The sequence below is a fragment of the Nomascus leucogenys genome, chromosome 13, assembly GCF_006542625.1.
Source record: "Nomascus leucogenys isolate Asia chromosome 13, Asia_NLE_v1, whole genome shotgun sequence".
NCBI lineage: Eukaryota > Metazoa > Chordata > Mammalia > Primates > Hylobatidae > Nomascus > Nomascus leucogenys.
In genome coordinates this window covers 43,746,948-43,773,914 of record NC_044393.1, presented here as the reverse complement: position 1 = coordinate 43,773,914, position 26,967 = coordinate 43,746,948, and the positions used below count along the sequence as shown (strand labels likewise).

At 36.5% G+C, this 26,967-nt stretch overlaps 1 protein-coding gene across 3 annotated transcripts in view; it reads left to right on the top strand.

Annotated features, from left to right (window-relative positions):
• Positions 1 to 26,967, top strand: part of XRN2 (5'-3' exoribonuclease 2) — a 90,129-nt gene that overhangs the window by 35,627 nt on the left and 27,535 nt on the right. For all 3 annotated transcript variants that reach the window (XM_003268245.4, XM_030825786.1, XM_030825785.1), the window contains 11 exons: positions 4,198 to 4,242; positions 5,873 to 6,004; positions 9,239 to 9,357; positions 11,526 to 11,661; positions 13,234 to 13,341; positions 13,430 to 13,519; positions 14,493 to 14,565; positions 19,749 to 19,832; positions 21,036 to 21,133; positions 21,727 to 21,806; positions 22,865 to 22,921. In XM_003268245.4, coding sequence (XP_003268293.1) covers positions 4,198 to 4,242; positions 5,873 to 6,004; positions 9,239 to 9,357; positions 11,526 to 11,661; positions 13,234 to 13,341; positions 13,430 to 13,519; positions 14,493 to 14,565; positions 19,749 to 19,832; positions 21,036 to 21,133; positions 21,727 to 21,806; positions 22,865 to 22,921 — 1,022 coding nt within the window. The remainder of the gene's footprint in view (positions 1 to 4,197; positions 4,243 to 5,872; positions 6,005 to 9,238; positions 9,358 to 11,525; positions 11,662 to 13,233; positions 13,342 to 13,429; positions 13,520 to 14,492; positions 14,566 to 19,748; positions 19,833 to 21,035; positions 21,134 to 21,726; positions 21,807 to 22,864; positions 22,922 to 26,967) is intronic.

Genomic DNA, 26,967 nt, shown 5'->3' with positions numbered 1-26,967 from the left:
AAAGTAAAAACTGAGTTTCATTTTGGAGATGTTTAATGTGAAGGGGCTATAGGACACCTGAGAGGAGAAAAGTCCATTAAGCAGTTGAATGTGTATAAAGCTCAGGGCAGAAGTCTTTTGAAAAGAGATTTGAGAACCATTAACTAATGGAAGGTACTTGAAACTATGAGTGTACTATGAGTGTGACCCTGGGAGCTTGTGTGGAGTAAAAGTGCCTTTAACAGAAGCCTGGGGAACCATGGACATTTAAGGAGAAAGAGGAGCCAGTTCTGGAGAGGTAGAAGGAAATTCCTGAAGAGATGAGAAGCCATGCTCAAGGGGTCACAGTGAGATGGACAGGCACTTCGTCTGTGGACAGGGTTTGGGATCCCCTGGTGAGCTGATAGGAGTGGAGGGGCAGCAGCCTGGAGGCAGAGTGATTGGAGGGTGATTGCAGGGTGTAGCAAGGGAGGCCAGCAGTGGGCAAAATAAGCAGATAATAGCTTCTTAGAAACAGTAAGGAAATCCTTTCAGAAACTGATTTTATAAAAGTCATGTGTCTATTTTAAGCAGATAACAACATATGTTACTGCTACATTGCTTCATGATCTCCCAACACATTAAAATGTGTCATTGAATCTTATTTTCTGTTTTCATCAACTTTGTATACTGTAGCTAGTGATCTCTTATTTTTAGAACTTTGGGTGTCATTTTATGTAACATAGTGAGTTGACCGTAAGCATTCTTTCCAAAAGCCTTCAGTACTTGGTAATGTTTTTATGTGATGTCAAGAGTTTTTTGCATATAGAATTCAAATTACAGAACTAGCTTTGTCTGGAGGATCAGATGTCAACTGGAACATTTTTAACTACTTTTTCAACAATTATGGTGGCATCCCTTGATCTGCTGCTACATACTTTGTACCACTTGGTTTAAAAACCTCGAGTTACAGTAGCCTTCTACTGTCTCTTTAGCAGACTCTGCACCTTGAGTTGGCATTAGAGGAGGAAGTGTGGGATTTGGTAGATACCATAGTGTTACAGATTTAATTAATACGATTTTTCAGCTGACCTGGCAGGAGAGGGCATTTTAAAGCTTTGGATCTTTGTTGGTGTCCCTGAAGTCATGCCATGTCCTTCAGCATGATTGGACACCAGGGGAAACCCTCAAAAATGCAATAGGAAAGTTTCCGGATATATGTATTTTTCTGGGAAGTGTGTCCCTGGCATTTGACAGATTTCCAAAGGAGTTCATAGCACAAAAAAGGGAGAGATCCATAAGGTCCACCCAGGTGGTCTTCTGTTTGTGTGTGACTACCACCCTTAGAGATAGGCATTTAACAGACGAGCAGAACAAATGGTAGAAAAGGAATACACATTACTATTTGTTATTGGCTAAGCGTGGTGGCTCATGCCTGTAATCCCAGCACTTTGGGAGGCCAAGGTGGGCAGATCACCTGAGGTTAGGAGCTTGAGACCAGCCTGGCCAACTTGGTGAAACCCCATCTCTACTAAAAATACAAAAATTTAAGCTGGGCGTGGTGGTGGGCGCCTATAATCCCAGCCGCTTGGGAGGCTGAGGCAGGAGAATTGCTTGAACCCAAGAGGTGGAGGCTGCAGTGAGCCAGGATCATGCCACTGCACTCCAGCCAGGGCGACAGAGCGAGACTCTTGTCTCCAAAGAAAAAAAAAATTGTTATTAAAGTTGAGCATTTAGGCAAGAAATGTGTTGCTTTTTATTGTATGAGCTTTCATGTTTACCTTTTATCTTGGGAATGTTGTTCATTTATTAAGCAAATATTTAAGTATTTACCATGTGCCAGACAGTGTTCTGAGTGCTAGTGATACAGCAAAAAACAAAAAAGGAGACAGAAATCCCTGCCCTCATGGAGTTTACATTCTCTTGGGAGAGCTGGAAGATAAACACAGTAACTAAGTAAACCTCATTAAGTGTTAGAGAATAAGTGCCACAAAGAAAACTAAAGCAGGTGAGGAGGCATCTGGGAGGGAGAGGTTGGGCATTACAGTTCTAGAAAAGGTGACAAGAGAAGGCCTCACTGACAGCTGACCTTGATTAAAGATGTAAAGGATGTGAGGGAGCACACCATGCAGATGTTTGCAGGAAGCACATTACAGACAGAGTGCCAAGGCCCTGGGGCAGGAGCATACTCAGGATGTTCACAGAACACAAAGGAGCCAGTGTGGAAGGAGCAGAGGAGGCAAAGGAAGAGCAGTAGGAGATGAAGTCAGAAAGAAGACGGAGGGCCCAGTCTGGTAGGACCCAACAGGTCATCATAGGACTTTTAACTTTCATTGTGCATCAGTGTAAGGTTTTGAGTAGAAAAGTGACAAGATTGGACACATACTGTAAAAGGATCACTCTAGCTGCCTTGTTGGAAGTACTGTGTGGAGGGAAAGGTCAAAGCAGTGAGCCCCAGCCCAGTGAGGAGCCTTTTTTACAGTAATCCAAGGGAGCCTGGATGGTAGCAGTGGAGATCATCAGAGGCAGTTGGATTCTGAACACATTTTGAAGGTAGAACCAGTGGGATTGGCAAATGGATCAAATATAGAGTGTAAGAGAAGGAGAGGTGACAAAAGACTGAAAGATGTTTTGAGCAACCCTCATGGAAAGACTGGGAGGTGCAAAGGTGGGGTGGGGATTCTATTTCGGACATGTGAAGTTTGAGATAGCCAAATGGAGATGCTAAGTATGGAGAGGCTCTGGTTGGGGAGTCATCAGCATGTGGATGGTGTTTAAAGCCATGAGACCAGGTGAAGACTCCCATGGGAGGAGAGAAGTGGAGAGATCCAAGTACTGGGCCCAGGGGAGTACCAACATCAACCCATTTGTGCCCAGTGTTCCATTATTGGAACGATAAGCTTGTGGGAGTTATTTATATCCTACTGCTAAAGGTCGTCACCAAGGTCTGATTTTTCACACAAAAACTTGCAACCTCCGGCATAAATGGGTTAAGAGGCTGGGGAGTTGAGGAGCAAAGACACATAGCAAGAGGGAAGGAGATCAGGTGAGTGTAGCCTCCTGGAAGCCAAGTGAAGACTGATCCAAGGAGGAAAGAATCCTGGTCAGATAAGGACTGAAATCTGACTAATGGATTTCATAGTCCGCAGGTCATTGGTGACCTACACAAGAGAAGTTTCATTGAAGTTGGGACAGAAGCTTGATTAAATAAATCAGTGGTTTCTGCATCAGAGGAGGTTTTAGGGTAGTTGATCACCTGGGCTCCACTTTAGAGCAGGAGACTTATGTATCCGGCATTCAGCTTTTTGCCTGGCAGAAGCACCAATTTCCAAGTTCCTTAAGGCCTTATATTGCAGTTGGTAGGACTGACTTGGAAGCGTACCTACTAGGATGACCATCAGTATAGGATCCACTGGCCCCTGTTTTAGGCTACAACAGTAGCTATGGCCACCCCGTCATTTCAGTTCCTTGATACTCAGGGAAACTTGGGCATGGGTATGGGAGGCCTGCGAATGGCCCAGAGTTAGTAGGGAACAAGATGAACACAAAATTCTGTTTAGTTGAAACCATGGCTACAATTTGGAAATGAGTAGGGGGAAAGAATCAACGTGGGCTGGACCCTCTCCTGTGAATTAGATTGGCCCAGAGTAGTAAGCCGTGCATACATCTGAATTTCCTTCCTTTTTTTCCACTGGATTGATATTTTTGGAATCTGGCCAGGGTGGGGGATAATGTTTGCACAGAGTCCCACTTCTCTCTTTTCTCCATTGTGCCATGCATGCTACAGAGTAAGAGCCCTTTTTAGGTAACAGAGTCTAAATTGTCTTGCTAATTTTTTAAAAAATGGATACCTTAGTTATTAACTACCTTCAACTAAACCTTAAGAATTTTTTTTTTTTTTTTTTTAAACTTACTTGTATCTTCTCCATATTGACAGCCTGTTTGCTCCAAGATAAAACCAAGGGTCTTTGTAATGGTTTTGCATTTTCCTGAAGTGATTGAAAAGCTTTCTGAACAGAATTACCAAGAACAATTAAATTGTATCTAAATTCAGTCTTCCATTGTTAAGTTCTGATAAGCAGCATTTTGAACAGATAGTCTTACTGCCTGGTTTAATCATGTACCTAGATTTCTGGGGTCGTCCTTTAAAACTTAAGTTGTCTCCCAAATCATTCCTGGTAATGCTTAACTCTGACATTTTTGTGTAATTGACAGAATGTGTGGATTTTATACTTTTAGGACAGTTTTAGAAGACGACAGAAAGAAAAAAGAAAGAGAATGAAGGTGAGTTTTAATTGATTTCATGAGATTGGCAATAGCGTAATTTTACAATTTATGAGGAAGATGTTCATTACAGTAGCTTTATTCCTTGTCCAGTAGGACTTGGTCAGGGACGTAAGTGTCCACCCAGCTGCCTTTTTACCTGTAGAAAGAACACTGGTGTCGATTTTAAAGAAGGTCCTCTAGGCTCTGATGTCTGAAGGGACACACTTGGGAGGTGAGAGGTGGGTGGCGTTTAGCTATTTGAATGGTTTACAGCAATCAAGTATTGTTTTTTAAGTAAAAATGGTCAATCTTTTGTATCCCCTTGAAAGTTACTATACTCTTATTTCTACATCTTTGTCAGATTAATCTTTCTAGAACACAACACTCTAAACTTGTTCTCTGTTCTAAAAGCACCACTGACTCCTTAATCCCCTCAGAATCCAATTCTTAGTTTGGTGTTCAGAGCACACTGTCATCCGGTTGAATTCCAGCCGTCCAGCATATCCCCTGTTGTCTTCTAAATACACCATGTCCCTGCTGACTAAGAGTGTTGCCTTCATTTGTAACCTCTGAATGGATTTTTGACTTTGCATCTCACTGACATCTTACCTTTTCTACAAGGCCTCCCTTCTTGGTTATGCTCATAGTACAGGTTGAGCAATCCTTTCTTTTAACTCTGGTGCTTCCTACCTCTGATACATGTTTTCTTACTTAATTGCATAATGCTTTATAGTCATTTAATTTCTTTAGTTCTTGTTTTCTTATCTTCCCTACTAGATTTTCAAGCTTGTGGAGTTTAGGGACTGCCTTTTACTACGTTTTGTTAGAATTAAGCAATTTCAGGAAACAAGAAGGGAGAAAAGTAGAGTTGTTTATTGTTGCAGTGGGTTAAAAATCATTTAGATTGGGAGGGGCATATTTGGTTTCTACTTATATATTATTATTTTTGTCAATATCTTTTATCAGTCAGCCAATACTATCACCTATGCTAGCTATAATCATATTAATTGGAAATAAAGAGTTAAATTCTAGCAAGGCGAAGGGTAAATAAAAGTTGTATTTCTACAAAAATTAGCCGGGTGTGGTGACGTGCGCCTGTAATCCCAGCTATTCGGGAGGCTGAGGTGAGAGGATCCCTCGAATTCGGGAGGCAGAGGTTGCAGTGAGCTGAGATCGCACCACTGCACCCCAGCCTGCGCAACAGAGTGAGACTCTGTCTCAAAAATAAATAAATAAATTTAAAAAGTTGTATTTCTCAAGTATAACTCAAACTCAACTTTTTTTTAAACCTAAATTATGTTGTTTTTATTTGCCTGAAATTGTGTCTTGAATGTTTTCTGTAATTGTAAAAAGCAGTGGATTAGCCTAATGAGACTTGAAAGATTTTCTCTATGTTTCAGGACAATGTATTATATGTACTTTAGGGCTGAGTTATTAAGTATTATAGGCTATTGTTTAGAAGGTAAAAGTTACCATCAAATCGAAGTGTAGACAACCTTGTAATATTAACGAAGATCATTTGGTCTTTTAGTGAGTTTTGTAAAGTGCTTACGGTTTGGACTTTATTCCATTGCCCTTCTTTTCTTTCTGTCATCTAACTGTGTTGTGATTTAATTTTAATTTCTACATTCATTTCCATTTATGTTAGAGAGATCAACCAGCTTTCACTCCTAGTGGAATATTAACTCCTCATGCCTTGGGTTCAAGAAATTCACCAGGTTCTCAAGTAGCCAGTAATCCGAGACAAGCAGCCTATGAAATGAGGATGCAGAATAACTCTGTAAGTGGCTTACTTTTATGTGACATTTAAGAGTGGTGAATATCACATACCTCTTGCAGGGGTGGTGTGTGTGTGAAATTTATCACAGCCTGGAGTTTTGTTTTATAGTTTTTCTTAATTGCTTTGCCTTGAGATATTTTTAGTTCTGTTAAGTCCATCATTATCAATATGAAAATATCCAAATTATGTGAAAGAAGAGCACGTAGGATTGTTGATACATGCGAATATAAAGAGATAGCTGACTCCAGTTTGGGTGACAGAGTGAGACCCTGTCTCAAAAATAAGCTAAGTGGCTGCAGTGTTTTTGTAATGCAGATGAACCACATACTGCTTCTCCCTTCTCCAAAGAATAGGATAGTGAATGGTGCTAGAAGCTTGTCAAGGGACATCCATGTCTCAAAGCTGGGGCAGGAGGAGGAGGATGGGTTTTATTCCCTTATTTCCCCTTTCCTTCAGTGGGCCATTGTGAGCATTTTACCTTAGGTGTAAACTCTGGCTCTCCAATTCAGCATGGAATAGATCTGAATAAATAAGGTAGCCCTTACTATTCAAACTCTGGTTACTCCCTGTTTGTGAACTCAGCAACTGCATGCATTTATTTGCCTTGTGGTATTCTTCCGTATTTGAACTTGGTAATCCAAACTCCAGAAGCAAATCAACCTATCCTGCAAGGCTGTACTTTGTCCACCACCTTCCTATTGTAGTGGAAATAGACCATGAGCTCTCAGAATACCCAGTGGGGCAGCAGCAGGGCTGAGGGAACAGACCCTGATCTAACAGTAGAGGAAGGAACGTACACTTTTGCTATGATATATCCAAGGAAATTGAATAAGCTTGGATATTTAATTTTTGTTATTCTGTTAGTTATCCTATTGATGCTCATATGGAACAGACATAGCTGATGCCCATCATTCAAGATTTTAGTGACTACCATCCCTGCAGAGCAGAACTGAGAGTGACTGGTGTTGTCATATGCCCCGTTGATGGTAGAGTACTTTTTTTTTTTTAAATCTTGGGAGGCAGGCAGGTTTAAACTTTGCCAGCTGTGGTTGCTTCAAGAAGGATTCTGGTATTATCTTCAGGCCCGGTAGTATTAGGCCACAGGACCAGACTGTAGATCAATAACATCTGCCATAGGAGTAGTAATGGGGAGATTGGTGATGATGTTGCTTCTTTGATTCTGTCTTAATTAACTTCCCTTGCCACAGTTATTTCTATATAGAGGAGGTATGGAATTTGAATCTTTGCAGAGTGGGATTTTCACCTAGAATGTTCTAAATTTATGGAAATTTTGAAGTCAAATTACCAGTTTATTTAAAGGGAGCCATTAAAGTTACAGATTTCTCGTGTTTTATTTTTCTGAGCTGTTGGGTTGTAGTCTCTAGTACTTGTCTACTGATGATTAACATTCTTAGTGTTTTATTAAATAGCTTCCATTTCCTTATATATGTGGTTTTATATTTAGCATTCTTCAGTATGGTTTCATTATATCTAATTTGATGAAAAAAACAGCTTAAGAAGAAATTTGAATTTAATATGAATCTGGTATGTTCACAAAGGAATATTTTTGTTGGTAGAGACAGAGCAGCGGAGATTTAGCATTAAATGGTGAACAGCATTTTTTTCTGGAAAGTATGTTATTATGTTTGTTTTCTAAAGATAGAGTTTATATCTTGTTAGTCAATAATTAATTTTGTTAAAGTTTGCTTTTTACACAACTTCTCTGTAGACAGTTAATGGGAATGTCGCTCTCATAATTTAATCCAAATGGATTAGTGTAGGGTTGAAAAAACAATAGTGATTACTTACTGAATGGTTAACTACCATGTACCAGGTAGGCAGCGTGCCAGTAATCTTTCACATGTATTGATGCATTTAATCCTTGCAATAACTTGTAAGGAAACAGAACATTATCATCCCCATTTTAAGATGAGGCTCACAGAGGTTAAGTAATAAATTGTTCAAGGCCACGCAGTCAGTAAAGGTTGAATTTGGTATTTCAGACTCAGATCTGTATAACTAAAATACAACAATACCTGCCTTGTTTTCCAAGTACAACAGTGCCTTCTTGTATTTATTTTATTGGGTTTTTTTTGACAATATTGTCTATATCTTTTCATTAATAACATTGACATTATGTTTTTAAAAGAGACGTGCTCTAAGTTCTATGTGAAATATGATTTCATGTTATTTTAGCTTTTCTTGACCTGTGGTATGAACTGTGTTTATGCTGTGGTTACTCTAATTGTTATATCATTGAAATGGACTTCTGTGCTCTCAGTTTTAAAAAAATTCAATTTACTTGAAATAGCTAATATACTGTGAATAACAGAAGAAAAACTTGACTGTGGAAATGTTTCTGCCCCTTATGTTTTTGGTGATGTGGTCCTTTAGCCTGAGTAACTAAAGTTGCAGAAGATTTTTTTAAATTTTTAAATATTAAAATATGTTAATTAAAATTAATCTATTATGTTAATTGAGTTAGGTATAAAGGGAAAATAATACTGAATTTAAAGTGACAGCTAAGTCTTTGAAATACTAATAAAATCTGCATTTTTCTAAGATGACTGATAGATTTTTATTTGTAGATTGATTTTTAAAATGGAACATATAATTTTTCTAACACAGTCTCATTAAACTTGCTTTTCAGTGGTTGTACTAGGTTGAAGACTTAACCATTTAACTGCATTCTCACCAGCATTGACTATTTTATATATTATTACATCTATATTATTGTATATTATATGCTATATATGTAATATATTTTATATATAACATAGAAATATACATATATATAAAATATATGTATGTTTTTTCCCCTCATAGCTTTGCCATTTGGTAGGTGGCAAATGATTGTGAATTCCTAACAGGAATTGTTACAATTGATTGTCACAAATGATTGTGAACCACCAAAGGAAAATAAAATTCAAGTACTATAATTTTTAAAAATCTATAAAATTAAAACTTTTTTTCTTCAGGAACTTTTTTTTTGCCCTAATAATGTTAATTCTTTTCAGTTTAAGCATAGAAAGTTTGGGTATTATGTTACTTCTTTTGAGGGGAAGTGAAATGGAGCAAGATCAGTCTCTGTACCTTCTAAATATGTTTACCATCTCTATGTAGTAGCTTTAAAAATGTTACTGTGAAACACAGTAAGTAGTGGTGGTTGGATGTACCTTCTTATGTAAAATGAATAATGAAATCCTTCTTCTGTAATGTCATAATTGTCTGCAGAGTCCTTCAATATCTCCTAATACGAGTTTCACATCTGATGGCTCCCCGTCTCCAATAGGAGGAATTAAGCGAAAAGCAGAAGACAGTGACAGTGAACCTGAGCCAGAGGATAACGTCAGGTGAAGCCATTTTTTGGTAGCACTTTGTTAGCAAATTGCTGAAATAGATGCAGTCTAATTAATGCTATTTAGCTTAGAGCAGCAGTGCCTTCAGATGCTTGCCTGTGATCTTTTTATCCATCAGTAATTAATGTGGAGGGTTAGAATAGTCAGTAAATTCCAGTGAGATGTGTAAGCTGTAGCTGTTAAACCTAAGTGTCTAGATTAGTATGCGTGCAGGCTTTCGTCCTCCAATCCACTTTTCCCTCTGAGACCAGGCACAAGATCAGCTAGATATGAGGTGTTTAGCTCTGACTATGTGATCTGAATGTTGCTGTTTGGAGACTGATTAAATTTTCAAGCTGCTTAACCTAGAAAGTTCAGTTATACTTAGATACTTAATATAGTTTGCCTTAATCTTCTCTATTGAGAGTTCTTCCTCAAAATGAAATATGCAGAAATCATTCTGTTAAGAGATCAATATGTATGTTTTTTAAAAACCACAGACTTGCATATGTGCAATTATATTTCATGACAGAGGAGTTTCCCTTTAACTGTATACTTCAAATTTAAAATAGGAAGCTGATTCTTTAATTCATCCTGAAGTTTGAGATCATTATATAATAAGATTAACAACCTCTCATGTAATTAAATCCAGATTTGAACCGTGGGCTCCAAGTGCAAAAGGCCAACAATCTCAATAATTGTAGCTCATTAAGAATTTAGGAAAACGATCTATTTCAAAGGTAAACAAGACAGTAGTCACCTACAGCTCATGCTTCTTTTACAGGACATGGAAAGTGTGTGATTTGTGTTTATGATTAGAAACTTTGCAAGGGTCGTGTGGTTCTGCACATTTTTCTAACATCCTTTGATTTCAGATTCATGTCTACTTGTGATTGAACATTTACTCTATATATCTTTAGTTTCTATCCTCTACTTTCTGTACTTTGGATTTTCCTCTTACAGCATGTCTTTGGTTTTGTTTACTATGTAGCCATCATGATCAATACTAGTTTAATAGGTAACTTGAGTTGTTTAGTATTTTATTGTTTAATCCTAGAGGATAATTAAGGGTGGAAATGCCTCTACCAAGAAATGCTTGGGGCTTTTAGCATTTTTTCATTAATATTTTCTGTAAAATAGTGATAATCCACCTTATGAATAGGGGATATTTCTAACTGTTATTCTATGAATCCTTTGTGTTGTGGGAGGGATAGATTAAAATTGATACGGTATATTCTGAAACATGACTGCAATTAATATGTGAAATCTGGCACATGGAAAAGAGGCCTAAATGGAGAATCATCTTGATGTTCTTGATCTGTTCTGATGTTTTTAAAAGTGTTCTTTGGCTTCTTCATGTTCCTTAAATGTTAAATCTTAGAGAATAAGAAATGGATTCTTAAAAAAACATAATACATTGGGTGAAAATGTGGTTGGTCACATTGTATTTTCAGTGATGAATGATAATTTAGTGGATTCATTGACCTGCTTCTAGATTTTACCATAACATACATATGTTTGTGTGTGTGTATGTATACATAGATACATAGAGATATAGAATGTGTATGTCTCTCTATATATATCTCTATCTCCTTTCCTTAAGCCATCAACAGCTCTTAGCTGAAAGAGGGATAAGGCCCAAGCAAGGATAGAGAGAGTAGGTATACACATAATTTCTGCCTAATGTCTAGATTATTCTTTTATAAACTATTTTTTACATTTAAAAAAGTTACTTGTGTGAGTCTTAAGTAATTTAGTTGACTTTCTTTGTATGGTTTAAATATATTTTAACAAACTAAGGAATTTGAACTATATAAAATATCTTCAATATTTGAATCTTAAAATGTAGCTTTAGAATTGTACAAAGAAACATATAAAGTAGTAGTAAAATTTGAGCAAACGTGTTCTATATCTTTTTCAATAATATTTTTTAAAACGTGGTTTTATAATGGTCTTACCAGAATCAGTGATTGGGGTGTGTTTAACTGTCTTTAAGTTGATAATAAATCCTATGAAATTAGACTTTGTAGAAATAATTAAATGAATCTGTGTTAGCATGACTGTTTAACTCTTTCACATTTCCCCTGGGTATTAAATATAAATTGATTTGGGGTATCAATTGGTAGACAGCCTGTTACTGATGGTGTGTTAATTCAGCATAAATGAGCTGTGCCTGGTTTTAGGTTATGGGAAGCTGGCTGGAAGCAGCGGTACTACAAGAACAAATTTGATGTGGATGCAGCTGATGAGAAATTCCGTCGGAAAGTTGTGCAGTCATACGTTGAAGGACTTTGCTGGGTTCTTAGATATTATTACCAGGTACAAAAAAGAACATTTCCCTCTGAATTTGTAGTTAATCATTTAAGAAAAATAGTAATTTCTTTTTTTTTTGAGATGGAGTCTTGCTCTGTCACCTGGGCTGGAGGGCAATGGCGTGATCTCGGCTTACTGCAACCTCTGCCTCCCAGGTTCAAGCGATTCTCCTGCCTCAGCCTCCTGAGTAGCTGGGATTACAGAGCACACCACCACACCCAGCTAATTTTTGTATTTTTAGTACAGATGGGGTTTCACCATGTTGGTCAGGCTGGTCTCAAACTCCTGACCTCGTGATCCGCCTGCCTCGGCCTCCTAAAGTATGGGATTACAGGCATGAGCCACTGCGTCCAGCCCAGTAATTTCTGTAATAATGGTATTATTGAGCTGGATCTTGAAAACAAACCCAGGCTCATTTTTTAAAGCTCCCTATTCAGAAGTCCGTATTTGTAAATACTTGTTTCTGAAGATGTGGAAGCTTCTTAGGTATTAATATAGAAACAAAGCTAATTTTGTTAAAAGTATTTTCAGCATCAAGTAATGTGGTTGACTGCACTTTGTCTTTAAGATGATGAAAGGTTAGTGCTTTTTAAATTGGAGTTTAAAAATAACTGAGTAATGAATTGACAGTCACTAAATGACTGAACAGAGGACAAAGCCTGGAATATACCAATAAGAATTCTAAAGGAATTTGAATGCTGCTCTCTTTATAATACAGTGATGATACATGAAGCACATTCTAATTGGAATAACCTGTATCCTACCTTTTGATAATTGAGGTGTCAGATTGGTGAGAAATTATGTAGACATATTGAGGATTGTAACACTGATAGTTAATATCTGGTTTCGTGCTTAGAGAGCAAACCAAGTTAAATTTGATGTGACCTGGGAATAGATGAAGTTTGTTGACAAGTAGAAAGTAACACAGTGCACTGAGTCTTGACTGTTAAGTACTCTGCATGTTTTACTCCTACTGTCAAGATTTAAATTCGCTAGACATTGTCTTAACACATCTTAGATATCTCTTTCCTATGAGTATAACTTGCTTTTGTTTTCTTTTTGCTGTGTTTACTCACATGTTTTTATAGTCAAAAGAAACTTGTCAGGTGAAAATATAATGGTGAATTTTAAAATGAAACTCATGGCTGTTTTACTTTCAAGTGCTGTTCCAATAATGTCTCTAACCACCTTACATGCTCAGTAAATGTCTGCTGTGACTGCTTTTGGTTTTACTTGATGATGACAGCTCAAGAGATGGAAAGAAATGTCACCAAATGTATTTTAAGGATAAAAATCTTACCAAATTGTGTTTGTGAATATGAAGTTTGGCAGTAACTACTGATTTTTCAAAGATGCTTTGTAGCATTTTTAAAGTCAAAGAGCCATTGATATGAATTAGAAACTTCAAACTTAACAATTTTTAGGAGTCATGGAAAAGATCAGTATTTGGAATATATGCCAGAAGTCATGTGTTTTATAAATAGAATATTCTAGCTTAACAGTCTAATTTTTGTTTTGTAATTGTGTTCATCATTAACATAGGTTTTTGATATTGTTGTTACGTTTTAATGATTCTAGGGCTGTGCTTCCTGGAAGTGGTATTATCCATTTCATTATGCACCATTTGCTTCAGACTTTGAAGGCATTGCAGACATGCCATCTGATTTTGAGAAGGGTACAAAACCGGTAAGCTTAATTACTTAAAGTCATAAAGTTTATGGAATTCTGGATTAGATAATAATCTTGGGTCTTTAACGTTTTTCTTTTTTTGCAGTTTAAACCACTAGAACAACTTATGGGAGTTTTTCCAGCTGCAAGTGGTAATTTTCTACCTCCATCATGGCGGAAGCTCATGAGTGACCCTGTGAGTCTCAGTATTTTGAGTGTGCGGGTGACAGGATTTTTGTCACATTTTATTAATATCAGTTACAATTGCTTTTGCAGCTGATAGTTAAAACAGTGAAGTACAGAAACAAAGTATGTTTTTTACTCCAAACACACATATATTTCCTGCTTTCTTTGGCCCTGCACAGTAAATCAGTTTGTTTTGGGGAGAAATTTTTTTGTTTAGTTTTTGATTTTTTGTTTTTGTTTTTGTTTTTTGTTTTTAAGATGGAGTCTTGCACTGTTGCCCAGGCTGGAGTGCAGTGGCACGATCTCAGCTCACTACAAGCTCCGCCTCCCGGGTTCACGCCGTTCTCCTGCGTCAGCCTCCTGAGTAGCTGGGACTACAGGTGCTCGCCACCACGCCCAGCTAATTTTTTGTATTTTTAGTAGAGACGGGGTTTCACCGTGTTAGCCAGGATGGTCTCGATCTCCTGACCTCGTGATCTGCCCACCTTGGCCTCCTAAAGTGCTGGGATTACAGGCGTGAGCCACCGTGCCTGACTGGGGAAAATTTTTGTTCTCTGGCTACCTGTAAGTCTTAATTTTATTTGTTCCAGCCATATTTGGTAGCCACCAGAGATGAGGAGACTGCCTTACCCAAAATCACCTGTGAACTTGTTTTGTATGCTAGCTAGAAAGAGTGAGACCCAGCCGGGAAGTAGGAAGTGTTAGAGTACGTAAACCCTTTACTTTCTGCCTGCCTGAAGCATAGTTGTCAATTCTAAAATTCTTCTACAGTAATGCTTTTTCTTTTCATCTTTTAAAACAACATTGTTCATTTTGTTTTAGTATACCTGGGATTAATGACCTAATGTCTCTTAACATTTTTTAAAAGGAATGCACTTTATTTTCTCATCGGAGCTTATAACTTGAATGAAAGTCGTATCAAATTCTTTATAACAGAGATGTGTGACTTCTGTTTTGATTCTTTACTTTTCTCCCTAATATAGGATTCTAGTATAATTGACTTCTATCCTGAAGATTTTGCTATTGATTTGAATGGGAAGAAATATGCATGGCAAGGTAAAATTTAGACGTTCTTTTCTGGTAAAACTGTGAATAAACATAATTTTTGAAATGAAATAATTCTGTAAAAGATAAATATTTTAGCCTGAGCAACATGGTGAAATCTCATCTCTACAAAAAATACAAAAATTAGCCTGGCGTGCTGGCTTGCATCTGTAATCTTATCTACTTGGGAGGCTGAGGTGGGAGGATTGCTTGAATCTGGGAGGTCTGGGTTACAGGGAGCCATGATTGCACCACTGCATTCCAGCCTGGGGGACAGAATGAGGCCCTGTCTCATAAATAAATAAATAAATAAATAAATAAATAAATAAATAAATGTTTTAAAAGGTAAATACTTTGAGAATTATATGTGAAATGTTGATATTTCTCCATCCAACCTGGGCTTAGCAATGATTAATAGTAAATTTAATTATAACATTCTTAGAAGCAGTAAATTGGGTTGAAATAGGTTGATAATTACATCTTTTGTTTCCTTTGTGATTAATTAATGGGGCTTGTTACAATTCAGTCAGTAGCTCATTAACACCTTTTGAGGTTGCTGAGAAATACAGAAACACAGTAGTGTCCATGTGGAGATTTACGTATACTCCATGGAAACTTTTGAAAGATATGCTCGAAACTTTTATTTAGTTTGAATACTTGATATTGATCATTACTTTTCCTACTAGTTTTTCATTCCATTAACAGATTTTGTAGGAATGGCTGTACAAAATTTGTACTAACTTTAAGGTATGTTTACCACTCAACCAATGTGTGATGATGATTGAATGTAAAATACAATAAAGAAATATCTCGGCTGGGTGCAGTGGCTCACGCCTGTAATCCCAGCACTTTGGGAGGCCGAGGCGGGCAGATCATGAGGTCAGGAGATGGAGACCATCCTGGCTAACACAGTGAAACCCCGTCTCTACTAGAAATACAAAAAATTATCCTGGTGTGGTGGCAGGCCCTGTAGTCCCAGCTACTCGGGAGGCAGAGGCAGGAGAATGGCGTGAACCTGGGAGGCAGAGCTTGCAGTGAGCCGAGATAGCACCACTGCACTCCAGCCTGGGCGACAGAGCAAGACTCCGTCTCAAAAAAAAAAAAAAAAAAAAAAAAAGAAATATCTCTTACACTGTAAACCAGCTGTTGTTTCACACTAAAGTCATCCTGCAGCAAATTATTTAACCTTTTCTTCCACCATACATTTTCCTAGGGTAATAAACACATTTGGTAAAATCATATTTTCATTTTTTACTTATTGTTCCCTGTGGTTGGAATGGCCAATAAAATGACACAGAGAATCTTGAGACAAAGGGGAATAAATAATACAGTTTACAAATTGAAAAATCAGGAGGCTTTGGAGTTGACTTGATTTATTTAGTAGCAGAAATATCATATCACTTCAGTGGAATGATCATGAAAATGCACACATTGGGGTTATATAAGTGTTGTGTGCTTCATGATCATGTATTATTACATGTTAAATGGATTGGAGATTCGGGTTTTTCAAGGTGCTTTGTGGAGGATGTCTTGATTAAAGCAGAGAGAGAAGATGCATAGGACAGTGAGCGATGTAAAAATACTAAGTAAATTAATTAAGCAAATATATTTTTGTGTTTGTTAAATAAGTAAATTATTAAATCATCTGGGTTTATTAAGTAGATATATAAACATGCAGGTGACTTGTCAACTCTGTCATTGTGGTATATATTATTTCTTTCACTGACAGGATATGAGATAATGTACAAGAGTTCAGATTTCTTCACATCCTCTCCAACATTTGTTATTTTGTTTTTATTAGTAATAACCATGCTAATGGGTGTGAATGGTATTTCATTGTGGTGGCGATTTGCATTTTCCTAATGATTAGTGATACTGAACATCGTTTCATGTCCTTTTTGGCCATTTCTAAATCTTCTTTGGCCAATTTTGAATTGGGTTCAAGTCCTTTGCTCAATTTTCAATTGGGTTGATTTTGTTGTTGCATTATAGAAGTTTTTTATATATTCTAGACATTAATCTTTTATTGGATATATGATTTGCATATATTTTCTCTTATTCATTCTGTGGATTATCTTTTCACCCTATGGTGATGTCCTTTGATGCACACAAGTTTTTAATTTTGATGGAATCAAGTTTATCTTTTTTGTTGTTTCCTGTGCTTTTGGTGTCATATCCAAGAAATCTTTACCAAATCTGACATCATGAATCTTTCTTCCTATGTTTACTTCTAAAAGTTACACAGTTTTAGTTCTTACATTTAAATCTGATCCATTTTGAACTAATTTTTGTATATGGTGTAAAGTAATGGTCCAACTTCATTCTTTTGCATGTGCATATCAAATTTTCCCGGCACCACTTGTTGAAAAGACCATTCTTCCCCCCATTGAATAAGTTAGCACTCTTGTTGAAAATCTTCTGGCCTCTCTATTCTGGTTCATTGAGCTATGTGTTTGTCCTTATGCCAATGCTATACTGTTATAATTACTGTAGCTTTGTAGTGAGTTTTGAAGTCAGAAATTGTGTCTTCCAACTTTATTCTTATTCAGGGTCCCTTGAGATTTCACATGAATTTTAGGATGGGTTTAAATTTTGACCTCAAATATTTTTGTATTTTATACAATGTTTTATGTAAATATTTTTACTTAGCTTAGTAGCGAGAACACACTTTTCTTGAGGTAAAATTTAGTACTGTTGGGAAATACAGTTTCTTCCTCATACATGTTTTTAAAACTTACTTAGTGAAAGTAATGATAATAGTTAAGGTCTTACCTGGGTTGAGTACATCTTAATAGAAGATGAAATATATCTGGATACGTCAACATTTTTAAACGTGTGCTTATCAACATTATATGTAATTTTTTTTTTTTTTTTTAAAGACAGAGTCTCACTGTCACCCAGGCTGGAGTGCAGTGATGTGATCTCGGCTCACTGTAACCTCCGTCTCATGGGTCCAAGCAATTCTCCTGCCTCAGCCTCCTGAGTAGCTGGGATTACAGGTGTGTGCCATCACACCCGCCTAATTTTTTTGTATCTTTTGTAGAGGTGGGATTTCACCATGTTGGCCAGGCTGGTCTCGAACTCCTGACCTCAGGTGATCCGCCCACCTCAGCCTCCCAGAGTGCTGGGATTATAGGCGTGAGCCACTGCACCTGGCCCAACATGCATAATTTAAAAGCAATATTGTTTTGGTAATTTGCTTAGTACTATATAGATATATAGCATAGTAGTTTTGATTGCTGTATATTTTATATATGAATAGAGAATTTAAGTAATTCCCTCAAGTCACACAGTGGCAGAGTTAAGACCTGAACTCAGAAAGTCTGATACTAGAGCTCACATTTGAAGTGACTGTGTAATACCTAAGTTATTACCACTACTTGGGCTCCATCTGGGTATTGAAAGAATTCAGTGAGATAATGCATGTAACGTAAGAAGTGTTCAGAAAACAGTAGCTGCTATTCTCATGTTTACTATCAGCTCACTCTAGCTCTGTCATATCTGGATGTAAGGCATTCCTTTCTATGCTGGCCAGTAGGGCTGATTTATTGCTTAGTAATTTTCTTGCTGTTGAGTAGCACTTTACATTGTTAACTGATTGGATTTAGCTTCTGGAATTGATATTGTAGAAAAGTCTCATATATATAAATGTAGTGGGTAGGATATATATATATATATACCTTAAATGTAGTGGGTAGAAAACAAGCTAGATGATGCTGTAGTTTCCCCTTGATATATTTCTCTTAAGTGTATGACTAAATAATATTTTAGCAATTTCCTGGGTTTTTTTCATGTGTTTACCAGTAATTGAAATAGCCTGACTCACATGTTAGGTATTAAGAGCCTTGAAATCACTCTTTTAGGCCATTCAAAATTCATACTAGAACTTAGTTTCTTTTTAACTTAAAAAAAAAAAAAAAAAAAGATCAGGTGCAGTGGCTCATGCCTGTAATCTCAGGACTTTGGGAGGCCAAGTTGGAAGGATTGCTTGAAACAAGGAATTTGAGACCAGCCTGCGTAACACAAGGAGACCTTCTCTCTACAAAAAATTTAAAAAATTAGCTGGGTGTGGTGGTGGCATGTGCCTGTAGTCCCAGCTACTCAGGAGGCTGAAGTGAGAGGATTGCTTGAGCCTGTGAGTTTGAGGCTGCAGTGAGCAATGATCGTGCCACTGCAATCCAGCCTGGGTGACAGAGTGAGACCCTATCTTAAAAAAAAAAAAAAAAAATCTCTAAGGTAGTGAAATTGAACATGTTTCCTAACTTTGAAAATGCAATAGCTAAATAATTAAGACTTGGAAACCTTTTCATTTCTCATAATTTTAGAGGGAATAATCACAAATAACAGTGGTTTTGAGTAGCAGTAGTTTCAGAATTATTTAACACTATTTAGCATTTGTCTTTGCTATGTATCGTAAAATTTTTATTTAGCCAAAATACTACTTATACTGTGTAGAGCAGAAAATATATACGCTTCAATAGCTTTGTATATTTTTCTTATAGCATTGTATTAGTGATGTGCTTCTTTGAAAATTATGCTTCTGGGTCCAAATAAGTGTCCTTAATTTCAGCATACTCCAGACGATCATTTTAAGCCCCAAATGAATAGCCTCTGTTCTGTCCCCTGCCCCCTAAGTTATTTAAGCAAGTCTTTAAAATTTTTTTTATATAATTAGTAGACTTTAAAATGTAAAAAGAATACTATGGAATTTTAGAGCAGGAGGAGATCTATGCATTCTGGTTGAACAGAATTGAATATTTTATTTGAAATGCTCTCATTTTACAAAAGATGAAACCAAGTACTAGAAAGATGAAAGGACACACTCAAGCCCTAGGGAGAGTAACTGGCTTGCTTGGGGGCATCTTAGTAACTAAAGTGAGAACATATACGGGTATCCAGGTAGCCATTTGTTCATTCATTTAAAATTTTTATCACCATGGAGTTAAGATTCAGAAAACATGATTTTCCATATAAGCCATTTTAAGAATGGAAAATACGTAGAATTTTTTCTTCTGCGACTACAGGGGAAATATTAGCATCTGAGTTTTGGCTTAATGAGACAATAAGAGTTCAGTTCCAAAATGTTTTTGTACCAGCAAGGAAACTCTACTAGAAACGTCCATTTCGAGCAATGATAAGTTGGAATTTGGATGATCCTGGTAGCAGGGGTGGTTCATTTACACTTGTTTTCCCAGGTGTTGCTCTCTTGCCATTCGTGGATGAGCGAAGGCTACGAGCTGCCCTAGAAGAGGTATACCCAGACCTCACTCCAGAAGAGAGTAAGAATTATACTTCGTAGTTAACATTGATCTATGTAATATACACTTTATATATCTGTATAAAATTAGACCTTCCTTCCCCCATTTGTCAGATTTCCCATAAAGGGGTATAAATCATTGATTTTATTTTCTTATTACAGACGTTGACTTTGCTTCTTAATTCATTATCTGTAAGTTGAGTAGTAGTTAAATAAAATGTTTTAACTTACAAGTATTTGTTAAATTTTTTAAAAAGCAATACTTCAACAATATCCTTTGACATTTTGATTCTTATATGACATGCACACACGAAAGTATCTTTTGCCTGTTGGGAAGATATTATTCATTTTCTCCATCTGCCTTCTTCCCCACTCTTCCTTCCCCCCAATAATAACTACTTTGTTTAAAAGGTTAGGGTGAAACAAAAGCATATGCTCTTAGAGTGCTAACTTGAAATATGACAAAAGGAGGCAATTTGTAATTAATACTGACAGTAAAAAGTATTCATATTCGGAAATTGCAAAGCTGGGCTCTATTGAAAAATTTAATATCATTATAATAAACCTCTAGAAACAATTTCTGTATCAAAAAGATTGTCTTTTAGAACAATCATTTCATCAAATGACACTGTTTATGTTTCCTCAGGGAATGATTATGTATTTCTTATACTAAGAAAATGAGTTTATTATAAATATGAAAACATTGCCCTTTATCTTGCAGTATATTCATACATATTTCAGTGGGTTTTTTTTCCTGATAATTATTGATCTTTTTGAAACTTTTTTGTTAAAATATTTTTTTCCCCATAGAGGCACATCACACATTTAGATCTATCACTATAATTAAAAAAAATTTTTTAAATTGATATGGACCCAAAAAATATGTGTAACTATTACATGTGATATTTTGATACCTATATGCAATATGTGATGATCAAAATAGGGTAATTGGGATATCCATCACCTCACATTTATCTTTTCTTTGTGTTGGGAACATTGAAGTTTTTTTCTTCTATTTTGAAATATGTAATAAATTACTAACTTCCCCACAGTACTATCAAATACTAGAACTTACTCTTGTCTAACCTATCACTTTAAAATTATTTTTCATAAATTTTATAATTAAGTTCTTAACAGATGCTTTCCCTTGTTTTATGCTCATGAAAGTTGGTCTTGTAGGTACAGTTTTTTTATGTGTAGGTCTTATTCTTTTCTTTCCCCCTAGCCAGAAGAAACAGCCTTGGAGGTGATGTCTTATTTGTGGGGAAACATCACCCACTTCATGACTTCATTTTAGAGCTGTACCAGACAGGTTCCACAGAGGTATGTTACGCGATTTGGTTAATTAGAAATGCACTTTTTAAAATTCTGGTAAAATATGCATAACATAAAATTTACCATAGTAACCATTTTTAAGTGGTTATAATTCTGTGGCATTAAGTATATTTACAGTGTTGTATAACCATCAGCACTTTTTCAGAACTTTTTCATCTTCCCAAATAGAATTTCTGTACCTTTTAAATAATGTTAAATAATATCTCCTCATTCTGCCCTTCTCATCCTTTAGTGACTTCTCTTCTACTTTCTACCTCTATGAATTTGATACCTGTGTTCTTGATACTTCATATAAGTAAAATGATACAGTATTTTGTATTGGCTTTGTGTCTGGTTTATTTCATTTAGCATAATGTTTTCAAGGTTCATTGATGTTGTAGCATGTATCAGAATTTCATACCTTTTTATGGCTGAATAATACTCTGTGTGTACTTTTTTATCCACTTATCTATTGGTAAATATTTGGGTTTGTTTCTGCCTTTTGGCTGTTATGAATGATGCTGCTATGAACACTCAAGAATCTGCTTGAGTCCCAGTTTTCCATTCTTTGCATATGAGATCAGGAATGCGTTTTTCCACAGCCAGTGGATGTACCCCCTGAACTATGTCATGGGATTCAAGGAAGGTTTTCTTTGGATGAAGAAGCCATTCTTCCAGATCAGTAAGTTTCATTTTGTATATAATTGAGGTGGCTGGAAGGAAGTTTAGTTAGGATTTTTTTTCCTTGTTGTCTAAATGTTTATTTTCTAATAATAGTGAGAAAATTGTATTTAAAATAATACAAAACCTTGCTGACTGAAAAAGGCTTGAGTTCAAAGCCCCGCTCTTCATAGTAGCTGTGTCACCTTGTGCAGGGAGCTCTGGGAGTCCCTTTCAGGATATCCTAAAGGTCAAAACTCTTTTCATAATGATACTAAGATGTTACGGTGTTACTTGATTTTCTTACACTTTCTCTATTGAGTGCACAGTGGAGTTTTCCAGAGGCCTCTCAAGAGATAGAAGCAGAGGAGAGTAGCTATTAAATAGATACTAACCAGATATTAATGAGATTTTTGAAAGTATACAAAAATGACATTGTTTTGCTTTGTAAAAAAAAATAGCTTTTCATAAGAATGTTATGTTAACATGTAGGGCTATCTTGTAGTATTTTAAAAATTTCTTAGTCATAATTTTTAATGGGTAAATGTTCATAAATATAACCACTATAAACAAAAGCCCTTTGAGATTTAAGAATGTAAAAGGGTTCTGAGACCAGAGTTTGTGAACCACATCTCGAGGGTACATACTGCTGGCCATAGAGTATGTATATCTTCATTTTTTTTCTAGGTAATATTTCTAGGTGGTTTGTCAAGGTGGTTACACTGTGTTGTAATCCCAGTGGCAGTTTGTGAGATATTTTGTTGCTCTACGTTTTGGCAAACCCTTGGCACAGCTTTAATTTCTGTCAGTCTGGTGGATGCTCATTGACATCTTGTGGTTTATAGTTGCAGTTCTCTGAGTACTAATGAGATTGAATGCCTTATGGTTAATAGTTAACCATTTCATTTATGTGGTACTTACTCTCTTTTTTTTAAAGATATCAGTGGTTTTTATTGTTTTTGTTAGTGCATTCTAATGATTTATCTTTTCTAAAGACTAACAAGCATAGCAACATCTTATTTCCACTTACCTAAAGGTTACAGTTTACAGATAGATGTTTCTTCTCTTGTTTCCTTCTAGAATAGTGTGTTCTCCTGTTCCTATGTTAAGGGATCTGACACAGAACACTGTAGTCAGGTAAGTTTTCCAAAATTCATGGCATTCACCCAGAACACAGCTCTGAACTTGCAAATCCATTTTAAAAGACCTTTGATTCACAAGGAAATGGCAGCTGTTAATCCACCAATGCTTCAAGATTGGAGAGTCCCTGTGTTGCAGACCTTAGAGCAGAGCCTCTTGACTCTAAATTATGTATATTGTTAAGGTTACTGATTTAACATGCTTGCTTATCTGTTTTCTGGTTTCCCGTGACAACCTGTAATTCTTCCTGGATTAGGCAAGTGGGAGGTAAAGAGTAGGAGTATCTAGCAGTTTGTTATATAGGAACAACAGAACTCTACACCCCAGAGGTTCACACAGCTTCCCTGTATTACAACAGACTATTTTACTTATGTTTATAATCATGGCCCTGCAGAGTTTGAAAACAAAAATATTCCGTAGTATGTTTTAGTTAAGATGACCTAGAACAGAATATATTTGTGAACATTTTTAGTAGCAATTATAAACTTAAAGGGCTAATTTCTTCTCTCTGGAAAACTAATTTGTATCTCAGTTCTTTGGTGCCGACAGCATTTTCTATTGAGTAAAAATAATATAAAATGTAATATGACCGTTTGGACTAAAATCCAACAAATTGACTACTCATTTGTGTTTTATAATGACAAATTTTGATGACAGAATTTAGTTGTCATTTTCTCCAATCTTTAGGTAAGACTAAAGCAAACACATCTCAGGTATTCAAGAATTTGATAAAAGCCTGCTAATCCTGAATCCTCCTTTTCCATCCATTTTTGTTTCTCTCCCCCTCAGGAAATATTTTAGATTTTTTTTTAGATTTCCCTTTGTGAAGTATAAACATGTTTATTTCCTATCTTTAATGGATTCAGGTAGTAAATGATTGCCATTCTAGAAAGGCTATTTAAAGAAAACTACTGTGAATTCGGAAAATCTTTCTGGATGAGTTGCTTACGTTTATCTTTACGTATAATTTTTTGTTTATCTTTACACCTAATTTGTCCTGGCTCTTTGTCTTTGTGCTCTTTTGTTAAGGGTGGAATACAGAATTGAAAGCCATGCTCCTAAACCCATCACAAACAATCTGGCTCTGACAGATTCAGTGTGAATACTGTGTATTAACCCTTGGGGTCTCTGGCTTTCACTAAAGCATTGGCGCTTCAGGCCAATTAATTCCACGGTTCTCTCTTTGGATTGTCACATGTTTGCTTGTGCTTCTCAATTTTTCTGCATATATTCAAGGGCCTTCCTGCCTAACCCTCTAGAAATCGTTAATTCTACTTAACTTTCTAATTAGGATAGAGAGGCTTGCCCAGAGGAGAGTTACAGAATTAATGGAAACATTTTGGAATTTTTGTTTGGATGATGATGTTGTTGGTCGGTTGTTTCTGAGCCTAAAGGGGCCTTTGGTATTTAGTACACAATATGTTCACAAGATTATTAAACTTATAAAACAGGCCGGGCGCGGTGGCTCACACCTGTAATCCCAGCACTTTGGTAGGCCAGGGTGGTGGGTGGATCATCTGAGATGAGGAGTTCAAGAGTGGGTGGTGGGTGGATCATCTGAGATCAGGAGTTCAAGACTAGCCTGGCCAACATGGTGAAACCCTATCTCTACTAAAACTACAAAAAATTAGCTGGGCATGGTGGTGCATGCCTGTTGTCCCAGCTACTCAGGAGGCTGAGGTGAGAGAACCGCTTGAACCCGGGAGGCCAAGGCCTCAGTGAGCCAAGATCACGCCACTTGGGCAACAGAGCAAGACTCCATCTCAAAAAAAATAAAAATAAAAATAAAACAAATCCTAGATCTAAATGCATATTCAGGTGTATATTGAAAATAACTTTATAATAAAATCAATTAAATTAGGTTAATTTGCTGAAGATTTGTGGGAGACCAAAGTTAACTTTTCCCTTAGGTAAAAGTAATTTTCAGTGTTTTCTCTGAAGGGCGACAACATTGAGGCTGAGATCCAGTTTTTACAGCAGATTTTTACATGTTTGTTTTAGGGCTTGTTGTACATTCCAGTGTTAAATTTGCTTTATAACTTTAACTTACAATTTTCAGATTTAAAAAATCTCAGAATATACTCACCAGTCATTTGCCAGTTATTTCTCTTTTGACTCCTGGCATTTTTTTCCTCTTCCTTATTTAAATACATCTAGTATCCCATTTGATATTTGAGAAATCGTTTCCTCAAGTTGAGTTTAGGTAAGTTCTTCCCATTGTATTTATTCTTATCTGTAGTGCTCAGAAAGTATGTTATACAGGCTGTTGAAGTCCCTTAAATTCGTAGACAGACCCTTAGAGAATATAGTCAACTCTAACCTAGGAGATCATATTTTTTTCCCATTTCTAATTCCATAAACTACTCAACATATTAGCTTCTGCATGTGAGTTTTCCTCCCAGTCTGTCATCTGGAGGGTAAGTGCATATGTGTGCTTTTACTTTTTCAAGGCCTGACGCACCTTGGCAGGGCCCTGGCTCTGTGCTTGAACCCCCAGGTCCTCAGGATGCTTCCTTCCTGCCCAGGCTGATCCTTTCAATACCTACGCCTCTTCCTCCTGTTGTTTGGAGTGCTCTTCCTTTCTTTTCTCCACCTGCCCCATAGCCTGCCGTTTATTGCTTTGCTTTTCTTCTAAAGCATAATTTATACAGTTTTTGTATGTGTTGTTTCCAGCAGTAGTGTTGTTAGGTTGTCTTTTTTTTTTTTTTTCTCATGGCACCTAGCAGAGTTCTAAACCCATATTTAAAAAGCTCAGTTGTTCATAGTGTTGCAATCAGTGTTTGCCAAAGTCTTTGAAGAGCCTAAACTTTTTTCTTCAGAGGAGTGTTTCTTAGACGTTTTGTGTTCACTTTTGGATGAATCAGACAAGATATAGAATGTTTTATCCCTTCAAAGAGATTTTTTGTTTTAATGTGAATGTGTATGGAGATGGATTTTTTAAGTAGCTATTTCTGCAGCATTTGCAAGGCTTATGCTTGGCAAGCAGGTAACTCGAAATCCAAAGCCTGAAGGAAGTGGAATACATGCAGTCAGCAGTGGATTTGATGGTGGAAAACAGTTGGGAGGGTTTCACTTTCACTGCCTGCAATATTTTATAGGATGCTGAATTGGTTAACCTCTTCTGACAGAATGTCACAATCCTATAAACTCTTTAAGTGTTTTAAAATGTCAAGTATATGAATCATGAGATTTTCCTGCAAGAACAGTTTGCCTTTGTATGCCAATTTAGCATTAATTATGGAATGTATCAGGGAAAGGTTGTGTAAAAATGAAACTTGATATTTGGAGTTTTCTGCTTTCTTTCTGAAGTGTGTTAACACTCTCTAACAGTAATACTTAAAATAGCATTTCTAAGGATAATTCTTAAAGCGAATCAGAAAAAGGTGTTCTATATTCCATTCCTTTTCTACTGAGACATTGCTACAATATTTTCTTCTTACCGGCAGTGCTGAAAGTGCTACTTGTGATATAAATAAAAGCACTGTTCAATTTCCTTATTTTCAACCATGCTTAGGTTTTAAATTTTTATTTACTTTGTCCTTGATGTGTTTATGAAGACAATCAAGCATTCAAAATAGTGAGGTTACCTATCAAGGAAAGGATCTGTTACGCTAGTTGGGGGAAAGCTGGTCTGGTACATAAAAGCTTGATGAGTCAACAGTGTTTCACCTGCATTTGGAAAAAGTAGATAAAAATACTATTGTTTAAAAATACCTCAGTGTATTCATCTAATACAGAATGAGATGAAGCAATACAAATGTAAACACAAGTCTCTTACCTCAGCTGGGCAGACTGTTGAGTCCATAGGCTGTGTTAACTCGTTTCCTTCCTCTGCTTCTCAGAGCTTGCGTGAGGGTGCTTCTCTCTTTACCTCAGTGTTACTTACTACTTCCCTAGATAAGCCTTCCACAAGTAAACCCTTTTGCTTCTGATGATGGAATTTAAATGATATAGACATGAAAAAAATAAAAGACCTTCAAAAGTTTGGATCCATATAAAAAGTTACCTTTTTGAGTCTTTGCCTAATGGGTTCCTGCCTAGTC